Raw genomic sequence first — 17032 nt, forward strand, 5'->3', positions numbered from 1 at the left:
TCAGAATTTGACATTAAATGATCCATACATGATTAACTATATACAAGTCTACGCTCATATACAACACATGAACACACACATATAAAACATTTTCACTTAAACCAAAACAACAACAAACTACATTGTTACATAACCTAGGCACCCTGTGGTTAACACTAGGGTTGGACGATATATAAAAATTTTCCAACCGACAATTGTCAGTCCAATAATGAACGTTGGGCAAAATATATATTCGCGCATGCACAGACTTTTTGATGGGCGGAGCCATGCAATCATGCATGGACTGATTTGCGTGTTCACAACTCAGAAGTCCAAGCACATCTTTGCAGGAGGTCTCCTCTCTACAGGAGCTCACTCCAATATCTTTAGGGGAGAGATATTGGAGAAGTGGAGAATGACTCAAACTGGGTGTCTATTGTCTTGTGCAGTCTGGGAGAAGATTGGATGATGGGGTGGGTGCAGTTTTCTCTGCGGTGGGGTCGGGTGGGCTGCCCCGGACTCTGTGGGGCGGGGTGGTGCTGCTGCTGTGGGCCCCGGTCTGGATGGGCCTAGGCCACATTGCCCTGGTGGGTTCCAGAGTGTTGGGGTACCTCCTGGGGTCAGCGGGGGAGCTGGCCCCAGGGAGGGGCCACTTGCCCCTCCCTTTCTTCCCTCCCCATCCTCAGCTGCCTCCTTCTTCCCGCTCCACCACACCCACACACACAACTGCACCTCAAGCAGGTGAGACACCTGCTTGGGGTGCAGGTGTGTGACCAGGATGCAGGGGAGCCACTCCCCCTCTGTCCCCTTCTGGCTGCCTGTGCCTAAATTTTATTCCGCAACCTAGACATCCACATTACTCACACTCTCATAACACATACATATAGAGACTTGGGGGTGGGCACGTTATACAGCGTCCAGAGGATGGTCTGTGTATTCAAACCAACCTCTGGCGCTGGTGCCCTATCCTCAATTTTAAATGCATATAGACACTGAGGCTTTTCAGGAGGAGCCGTGCTGCTCTCTGGCAGGAAGCACCATGCCCTCCTGTGTTTTAAATGCACTTTAGAACAGCACACAGCAAAACTATGTATGAGCGGGCGGAGGGAGGTTTGGGCCTTCACTCACCCCCGTTCTGTTAACCGTCGGGGCTGGGAGGAGGTGCTGGCCGTCCGATTGGGGTCTGGGATGCGGGGTCTCCCTGCTACTGCAGATAAGGAGGCGGTCTGCTTTCCTCCACTCCAGAGAGAAAGGTTACATCTCCCGGGTCTGGGTATGATTTGCCCCTCTGGGGGCTGGGGTACCAGGGCCTGGGACATAGAGTATGTTTGGGGAGTGTGAATGTGTGTACAGTGTCTATTTGTGTCTGTCTCCACATCGGGTGAGTGTTGAGTATTTGTTTGTGTATATGGGAGTGGGAATGCATGTTTGTGTCTGTGTGCACCTGTTCATCTGTGTTTATATGACAGCTTGGGTCTTAGACTCAAGCTGTCAGCGTTTGACATGATATGTTGGCGCATGTGTTGTGTCTGTGTATATTAGTTTTAAAGCATGAGTGTGTGTGTGTAAACTACAGTGCTATTTATTTAGAGACAGATAACATGAGCATGTGACTGCTGATCATCCAAACCTCCCCCCTCCAAACTCTGTGTCTTTAGCTCTCTTCCACTAGTACGTATTTGGCTTCACTCAAAGTGACTCAACTCATCTATTACAATTGTGTACCACTTAATACGTGTGGTGTTGTTATAGCAATGTGGCTGAAAGTCTGTGACATCATTTGTACGCAATACAAATGCCACAACAAAGGAGGATGTCGAGGTGATGGTATACCTGCTGCTCGGTGTATGGCATGTTGTTTTCTGTGCAGACATTTCCCTTAATGGCTGCACCAATGGTTTTAAAAATAGCGGTTTGGATTTTTGTGAAGGAGACACCGTTATGACTCATTGAGTGCCACCACTAGCCGATTGGTGGCATACAGTCGGTTGACATCACATTTTGCTTGGAACCCTGACGGAGTAATTACCTGGTACCAGGAACTATCACCTAATGGAAAGCACTAAAAACGTAGTCAAGCCAAGCTAAAATAAGCAGGTACAAGTGGAAAAGGCCTATAAAGTGCAGATAAAATTGAGAGGCAGACAATAGCCCCAACCACAAATCTCTGGCTAACACACCTGCTCCTGCAGGTCCTATTTCTATAGTGATGTACTGAGAACCGTAATCACTATAGGGTAATTAAAAAGGAGGGGCAGGTCACCGCGCAGCAGCTGTTTGAGTGATGTGGGGGGAGGGTCAGGATGCAAAGGCTAGGAGCCAGCTGCAATTCATGGTTTGTTTTTATACCACTGTGTATTTAATCATTCTTTGTTAATTTTTGTCTCGTTTCCAGTGTGTTTTTAGTCCTGTCTCCTGCTCCTCCTGCCACCTCTCTTCATTTCCTTTCATATGATGTAGCACTTGATTACATACTCCCTCCCTTTTGGGGAAAGAGTAATCTGGCCTTTAGCAGGTCTTTAAAATAAGCAAATGCAATCTGACATCAGCCATCTACTGGTCGTAGTAGATGGCTGCCCCTCCCTGAATCTGCTGGAGGTTTTGTTTAAAGGGAGTTCTTCCTTCCCAGTGTCACCAGGTGGTTGCTAACAGGCTGCCATCTATTTGTTGGTGATTTTTCTCTGTTTTATTGTAGGGTTGCAATCTTGTAATAAAAAGCAGCTTGAGGTGTCGTTGCTTTGTCTGTTTTTATATAAACAAATATATTTAGCAGCATTTTGTCAATTCAATAAAATGTTATTTATATAGTTGCAAAAGACAACCAAAATTGCATCAAGGCATTTTATGCTGTAAAGTAAAGAACCTACAATAATACATCAGTAAGCATGTATTTATTTATTTTTTACACACTGCTTCTGCATATTGGCATAATAAAAAACAACAACTAACAACAATATGTCACGCTGTTTTCATGTCAGATTGCATTTGCTTATTTTAAAGACCTGCTAAAGGCCAGATTACTCTTTCCCCAAAAGGGAGGGAGTATGTAATCAAGTGCTACATCATATGAAAGGAAATGAAGAGAGGTGTTCATCACACATTTTATTTTTCCAATACAACGCCCTACAACTTCTCAATGACTGCATAATGTTTCGCAAAATCACACACTGCATGTGTGTATCTTAAGTATTTAAAGCTTATAGAAACCAAAGATTTAAGCCAGTTATGCTCCAATCAAATGGGTAAAGATATAAAATACACCTTTTAGTATCTGCTTCAAGGTCAGAGATCAAACATCACACAGTCACACAATTAGGAAAACACTAGTTTCCACTGGATCATCTCCAAACTTTAAAGCAGTATATTAGGCATTGTGAGACAAAGGAACTTTCTTTGAGCTTTTCAAAACATTTTTTAATACACCATTATATGATTCATAATGACACTAAACTATACTACATTATGAACTACAATATAGATAATGCTGACATCAACACAAGAAGAACAAAAACAATGCAGATGAGATTTTGGGGGATTTCCATATTACCACTGCTGACATCAGCATTAGTTTTAGTATCGCCTGTTACTTACATATCATGTTTTGATACATAAAACCTTAGAACTGAAGGAGGATGCTCTTTTTTTAAAGTGGACAAATATTTGCCAAAGAGTTAAAACAGTACATTATCACTAGTAACAGTAACGTTTTTTTCTTTCTTTTTTTTGTTGCTTTTTTAAAAAAAATTTTTTTTACTTAATTCAGATTCTATACAACTCGACTAATAAGAGGAAGGGTAATGTGTGATTTTCAAGACTGATGGTGATACCTATGTCTGAGCATTTAAAAATCCAACATATCAACTAATATTTGGGTTTTTTTCTGGAACACAATGTGCACCCAATGCATGTCCAGAGGATGAAATCTAGTTAACCTGATGATTAATTAATGTTTTTTACCAATACACCTTTCTAGCTGCCCTCTGCTAGATCAAGAATATTACAATCTAAAATCGGTCTCGTTACCCATTTTCATGGTACACAACAGATACTTTTTTAAATACTGTTTAAATGTCTTGTCTCGTAACCCATACACAATAGGGCTAACAAACCTGGGAACAATGTAGATTATGATATAGGAAATAAAAACAACTATTAGAGGCTGTTTAGGGAACCAGCGCACCAGAGCCTGCATTAATGCAGTTGCTATATAGGTTAGCATAGACAACAGAAGCTGAAAGCCGTGGAGCAGGATTGTGTTTCTCGCCTTCTTCGACTCTCGCTTGGCTGATTTAGCTTTGTTAGCAGCAAAAAATATCCTGAAGTATGTGTACATGAAGGTGAGCAAAACTACAATTAGGAAAATTAAATATGAAACCTCTTTCTTTTTTACAATGATTGGATGCCGGAATAAGTTATCTCTCTCACATTGTATTGTGGAATAAAATAACTCCACTGGCTCTGTTGCCAGAATAATAACGATGTCGGACAAAGCTGAGACTGCACTCATGGCCCAGATCCAACCTATAGCCACGTATGTTCTTTTGGTGGTGCAGTACTCAGCGTGTTGCAGTGGTAAACAAATAGCAATGTAGCACTCTAGTGCCATGAGAGCTAAATTTATTGGAGTATTGAAGGTGGTGAAGATAGCCAAAGTGATAAGGAAGCAACAGAATGCAACATTAATTTGATAAAAGATATAAGTGAAAACAAATAGACTAATTGAAGAAGTGAGCTGGATCGTGTCATTCACCACCAGGTGGATGAACAGGATGTAACGAGGATTCAAATAAAATATCTGAAAGACATGAAACACCTCATCTCACTTTTATTACTTTAATACATATATATTTCTTGTGTTAGCAATATTTAGGTATATTTTTTCAATAATGATAATTAAATAAAAACAACAATAACAATAAATACTGACCTGGTGTTTTCTGAAGGTGTGTATCAGTGTACCGTTAATATAGTTGATGGTAAAGCCGAGAGCCAGAACGATGACATTTTTGGCCACGGCTACACTTGGCGAATCGCGATACTTCAGACTGCTCGACGCATTGAGGGCATAAGATGAGGAATTCATAGAGATGCTTTTTCGGGATCCTTACAAAAGAGTAAAAGTAAGTCACACACATTCATCCATCCAAATAATTGAATTCAGATGTTCCATGGCCACAGGTGTATAAAATCAAGCATCTAGGCATGCCGTCTGCTTCTACCAACATTTGTAAATCAATGGGTTGCTTTCAGGAGCTCAGTAAATTCCAGCTTGATACCATGATAAGATGCCACCTGTGCAACAAACCCATTGGTGAAATTTCCTCAGTACTAAATATTCCACAATCAACTGTTAGTGGTGTTATAACAAAGTGGAAGTGACTGGGAATAACAGCAACTCAGCCACAAAGTCATGTAAAATTACAGAGAGGCATCCGGGGGTGCTGAGGTGCTTAGTGAGCGATGCTGAGTGAGCAAAGGTCACTAACCTTCTGCACAGTCGGCTGCTACAGACCTCATGTGGCATTCAGATTAGCTCAAAAACAGTGTGTAGAGAGCTTCATGCAGTGGATTTCTATGACTGAGCAACTGCATCCAAACCTTACACCTTCAAGTGCAATGCGAAGGGTTGGATGCAGTGATGTAAAGCACAACATTCATTTTACTTGAAGCAAAACAATGATCCTAAATACACAGCTAGGAAACGCTCAACTGTTTCAGAGAAAGAAAATAAAAGTTGTAGAGTGGCCCAGCCAGTCTCCAACTGAAACTCTGGAAAGAACTCAAGCTCAGAGTACATAGAAGGGGTCACACAACCTTCAGGATTTGAAGACTGTGTGGAAAAAACTGGGCCAAAATCAGACGTGAGCAATGCATGCGACTAGTTTCTCCATTACAGGAGGCGTCTTGAAGCCGTCGTCACCAACAAAGGCTTTTGTATGAAGGATGAAATACATTTCAGTAAGCGTTTTCAATTATTTTTCCCTGTGTCATTTTTAATTATTACACATAATTTATGGACATCTATGGTTTGATTCCTTTGCTTGTGTGGATTGGGTGGGTTGTGACTGACATCTGGTGGGAAATTCATGTCAATAGCACCTTTAGAAATATATTTACTTAAATTAGTGACATGTTCAGTCCTTACCCACTGTATGCTTAATTAATAAGCTAAAAAATACTAGTTACAAATGAGCTGCTTTGCTCAAGCTTTATGCATTAAAGAATCCTAAATACTGCACTATAATGAACTGATAGCAGCGACAAAGACAAAAAACTTTCCTACCTTAGACAGACCACTTCAGTCTCCACTTTGACCAGTTAGGAAACTGATGTGGAAATAATTTGTCTTTATATTAAGGAGTTTGATGCATGACTCCTGTTAAAGGTTAGAAATGATGTCACTGATACTGTTTCTCCTCATTGGTTAAACTTTGGCATCTTTTTTTAAAAAACATTTCTGTTCTGTAAACTAATACCAACCCCTGTTATATCACTAAAAAAATATATCTAACATGAAAAAAAAAAACAAGAAGACAAAAAGACATTTTCATTTATTGACAGTTAAAAACATTTCCTCTTTATACTTTTTATCCTGGTGGGAGAAATGTGTGATATGGGAAGGTGTCAATTTGGCTTCAGTTTCAGAGCCCTTATAGCCCTCATTAGCACTCACTCAGTCACTGAACTCTTTAAAATACATTACAAAAGATCTGAGTTATTTATATAGAACAAATACTTAAATAGAATGTATTATAAAGCATCAATGGAAAATTCTCAAAATGGGGCAAAAGAAAAAGAAACAAAAGAAAAATCACGAGCAAATTAGCCTAACCTTAACACCAACAGACATAACCACACACCAAAGTACCAAATGCCTCCTTTGACTTACACTATGTTGCCAAATGTATTCCCTTGTCTGCACTTGTCACATGCATATGAGCTTGAGTGACATCCCATTCCTAATCCACAGAGTTTAACATGATGTCAGCCCACCCTTTGCAGCAAAACATCCTCAACACTACTGGGAAGGCTTTCCACAGGTTTAGGAGTGTTTATGGGAATTTTAGATCTTTCTTCCAGAAGTGCATTTGTGAGGTCAGACACAGATGTTGGATGAGAAGAATTGGAGCGGTGACTGCTCTAATTCATCCCAAAGGTGTTCTTTAGGTTGAGGTCAAGACTCGGTCAGGTCGGCGCCAAACTTCCTCTTATATGTCCTCATGGAGCTTGCTTTGTACACTGGTCTGCAGTCATGTTGGAACAAAAAGATGTATTCAAACTGTTGTCTGTGAAGGTTCTCAGTCATCCAGGTAATGGTAGTCTAAAGAACTTAGAAAGAAAAGGCCCCACCCTATCATGTGATTTTCTGAGGTCAAACGGCCCAGGATGTGAGTGGGCGTAACGGCGTCTGGGAAGGGATCTCAAAACTGGATTATAGATGGCAGACAGTTTGTGTCGTAAACCACCGCCTCTGTTCAAAGACGGTTGTTCACAGAGGACTTACAAGCCATCTATGTCTATGAAGAAGCTTCTCGGATGAGAGTTGAACCGTCTTCAAGCAACTTAAAGATGTCCAGTTTTTGTTTTCAAGCTCTTTAGAGTCTTCAAACTGTTCCACCTTCAAACTTTTAAATCTTCAAACTGTTCCCACAAAGCTGGGAGCAGGAAATTGTCCAAACGTCTTGGTATGCTGAAGCATGAAAGGTTCCTTTCACTGGACCTAAGGGGCCCCTTCAAGAATGTGTTAACACGCCATTATGATTAGTGTGATTAAAATCTTTAACGCATTTAACCCAGTCAGTCATTTAATCCAGTCATGAAATTTTCTCGCTATGAAATACTTCATAATCGACTATTAGTAGTGTTAAAACTGGAAGTCATGTGAAACAACAGCAAATAAGTCATGAAGTGTTGGCCGTAGTACAGAGGTCACCAACGTTCTGCAGTCAATCGCTACAGACTTCCAAACTTCGTGTAGTCTTCAGATTAGCTCAAGAACAAGTTTCCTAGCAGCTACATTAGTGCCTTACATCGCTAAGCTCAGTGATGTAAGGAAGTGTCAGATGTAGTGGTGTAAAATATCACAGCGCAGAGTGGACAAGCTTTGAACATACTGCCCGAAATGTAAGAAGTTATGACCTGCAGTCTATCTGGGTCAGATATAAACCAAGTTTAGGTGGAGTTTATTTTCGCTGTGCTGACTTTTTACAGTCAGTTACAATAACTCGTACTGCGTACTAGCTAGCATGACGGAGTTTCTATACAGCTGGGTGGGTGCTATGATGTTACTAATGGTGAACTTTATTTTATTCATAAGGTTAGTTAGTAGAGTTGCCAAACGTCCTGTAAAAAATGGAATTGTTCCGTATTCAGAGAAAATATTACGCGCTTCATATTGAGCCGCAAAGGAACGCGATTTGTCCCGTATTTCAGCTAGAATGGAAAAAAGACACAAAGCTGGAGTTATTCTGTCTTTATACTGTCAGCTTCCTCTTCTTCTCTCATTCTCTCCCCTCTCTCTCCTGTTGCTACTCTAGTCATGAAACTGATCAATGATCAGCTTTTCTCTCTTGTTTGTTTATCGCCCACAAAGAGGAAACCAGCGGATGTTACGCTTAACAACAGCAGCACGTTTAAGCTTGATCAGCTGTTGTCAGAATTTATTTAATATTAATTTCTATTATCAGCTGATATTTGCTGGAGCCACAGCTGTAAAGCTGCTGGTCATGATATCGGTTTGGATATCCTGGTGAGAGGGAAACATGAAGATGAAACCAGAAGATGTCCTTACTGAATCATCAGAGCTGAACCAGCCCGTTCTCACTCCCGAGGCGTAATGTCCCGACATTTTGTCATGTCCTGCAGCGTTCCAGAGAAACGCAAAAGGTGACCGTTCGGGTTCTTATGGTATGTGCCGGTGTTGTACCAAAAAGTGATTGTCTGCCAAAAACTGATTGCTCGTATTTAAACTGCTATAAGTAACTTGTTGGGCTACAAGGTAGAAGCTGCAATCAGTTTTTGGCAGTGACTTTTATATAACCTTTATTTATGCAGTTAAAAAAAAATCTCATTAACATTAAAAATGTCTTTTGTAAGAGTAAGTTGGCCAAGAGGACAGCAGAAATGGCAGCAAATATTACAATAGTGGGGATAAAGGACCGGATTGGTTATAATGTATTACAGTAACACAGAGTTGTAAAGATACTTGAAAAATGGATATTTTTTAATTCTCTTTATAACCCCTTTTTAAACCCTGTTCACCGAAGTCTATTTACGAACATACATAAAGATATTACACATAAAAAATACACAGAAACATTGGAAATTAGTTTTTGGCAGACAATCACTTTTTGGCACAACACCGGGTTATGGATGAAATCCAGTGTAATGACGGTCCCGCGGTAATAGACGATCCAGCCCTAAACCTAACCTTATCCGTAACCCTAAACTTATTCCTAACATTAACCAGCACTTTAATGACGTTAAATAGTGTTTTCCCAAGTGATTTTAAGAAAAAGAGCAAACATGTGTAGATTGAGTCCAAACGGTTCTCATATTTCCTCATTTTTCCGATGTCGTGATTTAGGAACGTGTTGGGTGGCCGAAAACGTAACATGTTGATGATTTCTCACCTACTGTAAAATGTTACGTTTGCAGGTGATGGAGAAACAGGTTTACCTTTTAGGTGACATGAATGTTGAAGGGAAGTTTGTAAGACAAATAACACCTGGATCCTTTTCTAAGGAGCTGACAGCTGGTAACTGTGCAGGGCGGGTCTAGCAGGTAGGGCATTAACAGGAAAGGGGTCACAAAGAAATACTTTTCTTTCTTATTCTCATTTAAAATGTCTAGCTGTAATAAATAAAGCTAGACATTTTTATCTAGACATAATTATCTGAATCTTATAATATCTGTATCTATAATATCTGATGGAAAATGTATAGAAATCATACATATATACCAACAAGACAGTGTACATCCCTGTTACAACAGTGTTTGCTTTCATTCAAGGCTTTATGGCTTTTCCTATAATACCTGGTGGGCCGATTTTTTGTCCCAGCCCAGCCCTGGTTGGAGCCGGTTCCTGCCCAGGAGCTGAAGCTGCTTTTCTTTCTTTTTTTCACCTCCTTTTTTTCTTGCTCCATGTTTGTTGTCATATATCGTAAGACATATAAATAATCATAATTTTGATTACATTAGTATTTCTTTTTACACAAAACTTTTTTGGTAATAAATTTATTTAAGAATAAAAAAATCTGAAGAGCCAAAAGAAGTACCATCAATAAGCCTCAGTTCAGGTGTGGAGGTAAAAAGAGTGTTTTGTGTGGTAAAGATCGCCGGCAAGATGAGTAACAAACAGAGGGAGACGTGGATGGTGTGGAATGCGTACGAGAAGATGAAGAGGGAAATGCTGGTTGACAGTTGGATGATATCGTTTAACACCAAGTGGATGAACAGGATGTAGCGAGGGTTCAACCTGAAGATCTGATTTAAATGACATAATTAATTATTAGTTTAGAATATATCTTTAGAGTAAGGTTAAAGAAAGGCAGATGTTAAAACAACAGTTGATTTAAAAAGACATTTTTTCAGACAGCGTTACTGTAAAAACATGTACATATTAAAATTAGATTTAAGTATTGCTTCACAGAAACAATAAATCACATAGAGGTGAATTATTGAGTTAGTAGAGAGACACCCAAATAATATCCAAAAATAAGCTAACATTGAAAGTAATAAGGCCTACATCAAAAGCAAGCATTTCTAAATGATATTCTTGTACAGCAGACAAGCTCAGCCTTCGAACCAAAGGAACCTGAGCTGGAAACAAAAAAAAAAATCAACTTAAAATAAAAAAATAATAAAGATAACAAAATATGACAACTCTTTGACAGGTAAAGTAGAGTAGCAGGCCTACTTTACACACATGATACTTGTTGAATGTGTGGATCATGGTGGCATTAATGTAGTTTATGGTGATGCCCAACACAACAACGGTCACATTCTTGCCAACAGCTTTGACAAATGTGTTCCAGTAATTCAAAGTTATTGTTGCATTGCTGTCAACTTGTGTCAAATTCATATCAGCATCCAAAGAACCTGTTTCAGGGGCAAAAAACAGTCAACGGTGCAAAGTACAGCAAATATGATCAGTGTTACATTGTGAACAGTTCTGTGGTGGTTCTTTTTTCATTTCCAATAAAAGAAGTGTGAAGTGAAGCATGACAGTACTGACCTTGAATGGATTTTGATCCTAATGTGATTGTGGTATTGCAGCAGCCTTTTTATACAGAGTGAGTACACATGGACGGTGGCGGGTGGGGGTTGATCTATGATACATGTGTGCACAGTTTATCCAAAGCCCAATGAGATCTGAGAATTTTTAAAAATAATTCTAAATTATACATTAGATAAATTCTTACTCTCTTCAAAGCCAACATGAAGAGAACAAGCAGGAGGAGAATACAACAGGCCGGGATTTTTGTGATTGTGTAGCTGATGACAAACATCCACACGGTCACACGAAACATGTCATTGACCATCATGTAAAGTAAAAACCTGGGATTACTGCAGAAAAGCTGAAGGGTGAAATAAAAGACCGGACAAATGGCGAAAAGGTTTAACAAGCAGGGGAGTCATTTACATCATTCACACAAAGAACTATAAAATATTGTGAGATATGTTATGAACACCAGAATTTTATCACTTTTATTGTAGAAATGTAAATTCTGTTACACAAAATGAACTTTTCTAATTTAACGGCAAGACATATTTTAACCTGTAACATTTTTAAAAGCAGGGTTAAACTGTATACATTTATGTTCATTGTGTTTGAAATTGTAATCTTACATGCACTACAACTTTGTGTATTTGATTTAAATGAGGGAAATCAGTTCTTGCATCAGTAACTATTTATTTAAAGGAAGGACTTCTCTACAGCCAAAACTAATTCTTTCTCCTCATGCATGTAACCAAAGGCAGCTTTTGGAAAGGTTGTCAGCATAGAGTTCACTTACATTTCTAGTCTGGACTATTTAAGCCAGATTTCTTTTGCTTATAATTAACTTGACACCAGATAGCTAATCAGTGCATAAATTCTGATAATTACACAAACTTTTTTCTTGACATTACACATGTTTAGTGGCTTCAGCTTTAAACATACATATATGTCCTAAATGATCCACAGCAGTTGTTGCTCATCACAAAATGTTCCAAGTGTTGCAAATACATTTTTCACTGTTTGCACCCTAAAGGAGTACTTAACTGTACCTCATGCAAAAATTTAAATTTTGACAGACTTTACAAAAACTCTCTGATAAAGGATTTTAATTATTGCTAAATATAAATAAAATTATGCTGCTTATCAAAAGAACATGGAAATTTGAAGCATGGATTCAAATTAAGTGAAAAAAGAAAAAGGTATTTACAAAAACAAACATAAAATTGTTTACAATTACACAAGCTTTTAAATCCAGTTAAAAGTTCCTTAAACAAGATAACTGAATGATTATAATTATCATCTGCACATACAGTACTATGCACTGTAAATGTCCACGACGACATGAACATGCTTTCCAGCATCTTTATTCTTTTATTTATCGGTTGCTGTCATGTTACATACACAGCTGCAGCTTTCCATGAACACTTCTACAACTGGTGGTGGTCAGAGGGCCCGGTGGCGCCAGTGTCCGGCAGCCTCGCCTCTGTCAGTGCGCCCCAGGGTGGCTGTGGCTACAATGTAGCTTGCCATCACCAGTGTGTGAATGTGTGTGTGAATGGGTGGATGACAGGTTGTGTAAAGCGCTTTGGGGTCCTTAGGGACTAGTAAAGCGCTATATAAATACAGGCCATTTACCATTTACCATTTACAACAACAGCAGGCAGAGCACAGCTTTTAACCTGGTGAGGTGTGATTGCGATGTTGCGCAGGTGCGTCCACCTTCCCTGCTGCGGCCGACCACGCCCCGCAACATACACAAATTAACAATATAAAAACCATAAATATATAACAATACCAATTAATATATAAGACTAATCAAGCTATCAAGATTTTTATTAGATGTTCATGGCATTTCAACTTACATGACTGAATGAACTGAACAGAGGTATAGGGGCCAGGACATTCACTTTTACCTATTTTGATTGTCTGATTTATGTACAGTGATTTTACACAACAGATTCCCTTTCAAGAACTTCCTAAAAGTTTTGTCACGAATGCCGTAGATAATGGGGCTGATGGATCGTGGCAGTATTTGAACTGTAACATAGATCACGAAGAGGGAATCAGTGTAATTCGTAGGAAACCATTTCTGCAGAGCATTTGTTAAGTGGGGAGCTGCATATGTTGCCATGCACAGCAGCAGCTGAAACCCGTGCAGGAGGATTGTGTTTTTGGCTTTCTTGGCATCTTTGCTTGCTGTTTTGGCAGTGAATAGGATCTTTAGGTACGTGTAAATGATAGTAACCCAAACTATAACTAGAAACACTCCATATGTAATATCCCTCTTCTGGATGATGAGGGGATGTGGAAAGACAGTGTTTCTGAGACAAAACACACGAGAATGAAAAAAATCCAGGGGTTCTGTGGCCAAGGTGATGAATAGATCAGGAAGGACAGACAATGTTGTGATCATCCAAATTAAACTAATCAAGATTAAAGTTCTTTGGACAGTGCAAATCTGAACATGACGCAAGGGGAAACAGATGGCTATGTAGCATTCCACTGCCATGCAAGCCAGGTTCAGAGGGGAATTTTCAGTGGTGAAGAGAGCGAGCAACATAAAGATGCAGCAGACGGAGACATTGAGTTTGTAGATGGTGTAGCTGATGATGAACAGGATGGCAGTCAGCATCACTTGGACCATGTCATTGATCACCAGGTGAATGAAGAGGACATATCTGGGATTCTTGTAGAAAATCTGGAGAGGTATAGGAAAACAATGTTTGAAAACAATTCTGTTTAGGCAACACGTTTAAAATTTTCAATTTTGAAAGGCAAGGCATCTTTGCTTTGAATAGTGCCCCTTCAACCACAAGCAGTAGAAAAGGATGGATATCGTCAAATGGTGCAATTTCTTAAGAGACATGTAGACACCGTTTCCACAGATACTGGTTGCATCTCATCATTATGCGTGAGATGTCATTTAGCACTGATGCTTTGACACACTGGTTGTGTCTCCAGATTAGTTTTGATTTTGTATGATTTCAACTTTGTACAGGTCATCCTGTTAAAGAGATCGGATTTCACTGGGACTTTCCTGTTTCCTGTTTAAAGCTTCATGCCTGATTACTAGGGGTGCAACGATATTCGTATTGATATTGAACCGTTCGATACAGTGCTTTCGGTTCGGTACGCATATGTATCGAACAATACAACATTTGTAATTTATTTTATCAACTTTCCTTCTGACGATGCTGTCTGTGTTGAGCGCTCAGTGAATCTGCGTTCGACTACTCCGCCTAGGCTGCACTGTCGAGCGCAGATCCACTGAGCGCTCAACACAGACAGCATAGTCAGAAGGAAGAGCGCAGGGCAAACTAGCAAGACAGAAGTTAAGCTCTCCTTGCAACATGGACCTCCCCCACCCTCATTCAGATCTGGCGTTTGGAATTATTTTGGTTTTCATGTGACGTATGACCCTGAAGGTAAGCGAGTCATGGACTAAAGTAAAACAGTATGTTGGATGTGCCATGCAATGCTCAATTACATGGGTGGAAACTAGTGTGTTAGCGCAGTTAGCTCGTTAACGTGTTGGCCGTCTAGCCCCATGCACGGGGCGATCGGCGGTAGCTCGTTAACGGAGATTTGCCGTGTTGTGGCGTTAAGGTCATTTCAACGAGATTAACCTGAAAGCACTAGTGGGAACACAACGAATATGACTGCACATTTACGCCGACATCATCCTAGTGCAAAGACAAAAACAACAAGCATGCTACTAACTTTAGCCGAGTCATTTAGACAGCTGTTAGCACATGATTCTCCTTATGCTGCTGAGAATATAGCCCAGAAGAAGCGGATAGTATAGCTTTTATTTTGGAAAGAGACATTTCTCTGTAATAAACTCTCTTTTCCAAAGATGAGTGATTCCTCAATCAGATACAGGGCTTGCAATATCGCTAGCCCGACGTCCCGGAGCTAGCGATCTTTCCAGTCGGGCTATTGTAGGAAGGAAAAATATATGTCAATGCGTTTGCATTCTTTCAGAAATGTAGCTGGGTAATTATGTCATTGGCATCGGTGAGCCACTGTCAATATGTGACATATTGAAAACGCGTTTGAATTTGCGCTTGTTTTTTTGCTTTCACTTTGCAATCGTGCGAACTGTGTATAGAGAGCGACAGCACTGATCTGTGAGTGATGATAATTTGTGCACCAATTCCTCTGACATTGTCTTATTAATCGTTAGCTTACTATGCAAACATGACAAGTGAAATCTCCCGCAGCAAGCTTAAACATGTGAGAGGTTAATCGTGCAGAGAATCGCTGAGCTTATGTGAGTCCGTGTGTAAAAGCAGCAGGATATATATTTTAGTTCTGCTGAGCCAAATAAGACAGGTCAGGGTGAAGAAGTGACAGCCAAAGAAAAGCTTACCACAAAACGGAGAAGTTATGACAAATCAGACTATAAGGCAAAAAGAAAGTGCAGCTTTATGGTTTCATGGACAAAATAATTTCTGTGGCTGCAAAATAATTTCCCCCAGGGATCAATAAAGTATTCTGATTCTGATTCTGATTCTGATATGACGAGCTAAATAACCAGGGGTGCACATAAGTGGTCCGCAGGTGCGCATTCGCTGTCAAAATAAAAAACACGCACAAGGGTTAGGGTTAAATTTAAAAACTGTACTTTTGAGTTAAAATATATATTTATAATTTTAATAAATGACAAATTAAAAAGGCATGAACATTTTTTTTGTATCGAAAAAATATCGAATCGTGATACCAAAGTATCGAACCGAACCGAACCGTGAATTTTGTGTATCGTTGCACCCCTACTGGTTACATAAGTGGTCATGAAAGAAAGACTACAAGACCTGGTGTTTGCAGAACGTGTGAATGAGGTTGGCATTGATGTAGCCGATGGAGATGCCAAGGAACACGACAATCAAATTCTTGGTCACAGCTTTAGCAAATGAGTCTCGATACTGTAAGACTACAGTCACATTGCCAGATGATGCATTCATCTCTTGACAGCTGAAAAGAAACAATAAATATTATATTTTTAAGTAATAAGTAATATTTCCATCACATTTCCACTGAGTAATTCACAAGTGCATGAAAATAAAGATTTTAAAGATTTTAAATTTGTGATTCGAGTGGTAAAAGTGGCACTTTGTCCTTTTGGCAAACGCATTAACTGACAAGTACATCTCAGTACAAGTTCACTGAGATGGTGAAAAAGTCTGCAACCATCAGTATAGAAAAGCTTTACATAAGGAGCTTGGGACAACTGTTGTTGTGATTTGCTTCTATATTAAGAAAATGTCATTAACCAGTTACACATTTACTTACAATGCTATCATAATTTCATCATTTTATCATTATGTCACTTTTAAATATCAAGGCTATCATGACATCCCTACAAGTTATGAATTCATCACTGTAAAAGATGACATTCAAAAAACAACATTGTGAGAAAAATGTTAGAGAAATTCAAAAAGGAAAAAAAAACAAAAAACACACAATTTATTAAAGAAAATTAAAGAGCCCTTGTTGAGTTGCAGGTATTGGCCCCTTATGGTAAAGTTACTTTGAAAAGGTAATCATCAATTATAATACTGGTAATATTAATAATACTAAAACAACCAGAGACAATTTTATAATATAAAATAAAAAATAAACATACATGAACATTTAGGGCTGATCAAACTTCACAAAACAGGCACACATGAGGCATTGCTCTTTCCCTCATGTTGTTTTACATCGCAGAGCTTGTGTTGTATATGAGTTTTTTACTTATAACCTTTGAAAGACCGTGCAGTAAGAAAAAGGAAGCCTGACTTGCATAACCTCTGAAGCAAAGAGTAAATATATCTATATAATAAGTATAAT

The 17032-nt window shown here is 39.3% G+C and overlaps 2 protein-coding genes across 2 annotated transcripts; both read right to left on the bottom strand.

Annotated features, from left to right (window-relative positions):
• Positions 1-3976: 3976 nt before the first annotated feature.
• On the bottom strand, positions 3977-5062 carry LOC112434857 (odorant receptor 131-2-like). Its single transcript, XM_024802592.2, has 2 exons — positions 4907-5062; positions 3977-4774 (listed from the first exon to the last, which is right to left on the bottom strand). The coding sequence occupies exons 1-2, from the start codon at positions 5060-5062 to the stop codon at positions 3977-3979; spliced, it is 954 nt and encodes a 317-aa protein (XP_024658360.2).
• A 7987-nt stretch (positions 5063-13049) lies between these two features.
• Positions 13050-16164, bottom strand: LOC112434860 (odorant receptor 131-2-like). Its single transcript, XM_024802595.2, has 2 exons — positions 16015-16164; positions 13050-13898 (listed from the first exon to the last, which is right to left on the bottom strand). Exons 1-2 carry the CDS (start codon positions 16162-16164, stop codon positions 13110-13112), a joined length of 939 nt encoding a protein of 312 aa, XP_024658363.1. The 3' UTR covers positions 13050-13109.
• Positions 16165-17032: the final 868 nt, after the last annotated feature.

The sequence above is a fragment of the Maylandia zebra genome, linkage group LG5 (genome assembly GCF_041146795.1).
Source record: "Maylandia zebra isolate NMK-2024a linkage group LG5, Mzebra_GT3a, whole genome shotgun sequence".
Classification (NCBI taxonomy): Eukaryota; Metazoa; Chordata; class Actinopteri; order Cichliformes; family Cichlidae; genus Maylandia; species Maylandia zebra.

What these genes read in the sequence shown, in the direction of transcription:
- LOC112434857 (XM_024802592.2), bottom strand. Translation starts at nt 5,062, where the DNA reads ATGAATTCCTCATCTTATGCCCTCAATGCGTCGAGCAGTCTGAAGTAT. An exon ending in ACACCTTCAGAAAACACCAG is followed by an intron (nt 4,775 to 4,906) that starts GTCAGTATTTAT and finishes CATGTCTTTCAG; the next exon opens with ATATTTTATTTGAATCCTCG.
- LOC112434860 (XM_024802595.2), bottom strand. Translation starts at nt 16,164, where the DNA reads ATGAATGCATCATCTGGCAATGTGACTGTAGTCTTACAGTATCGAGAC. An exon ending in ACACGTTCTGCAAACACCAG is followed by an intron (nt 13,899 to 16,014) that starts GTCTTGTAGTCT and finishes ATACCTCTCCAG; the next exon opens with ATTTTCTACAAGAATCCCAG.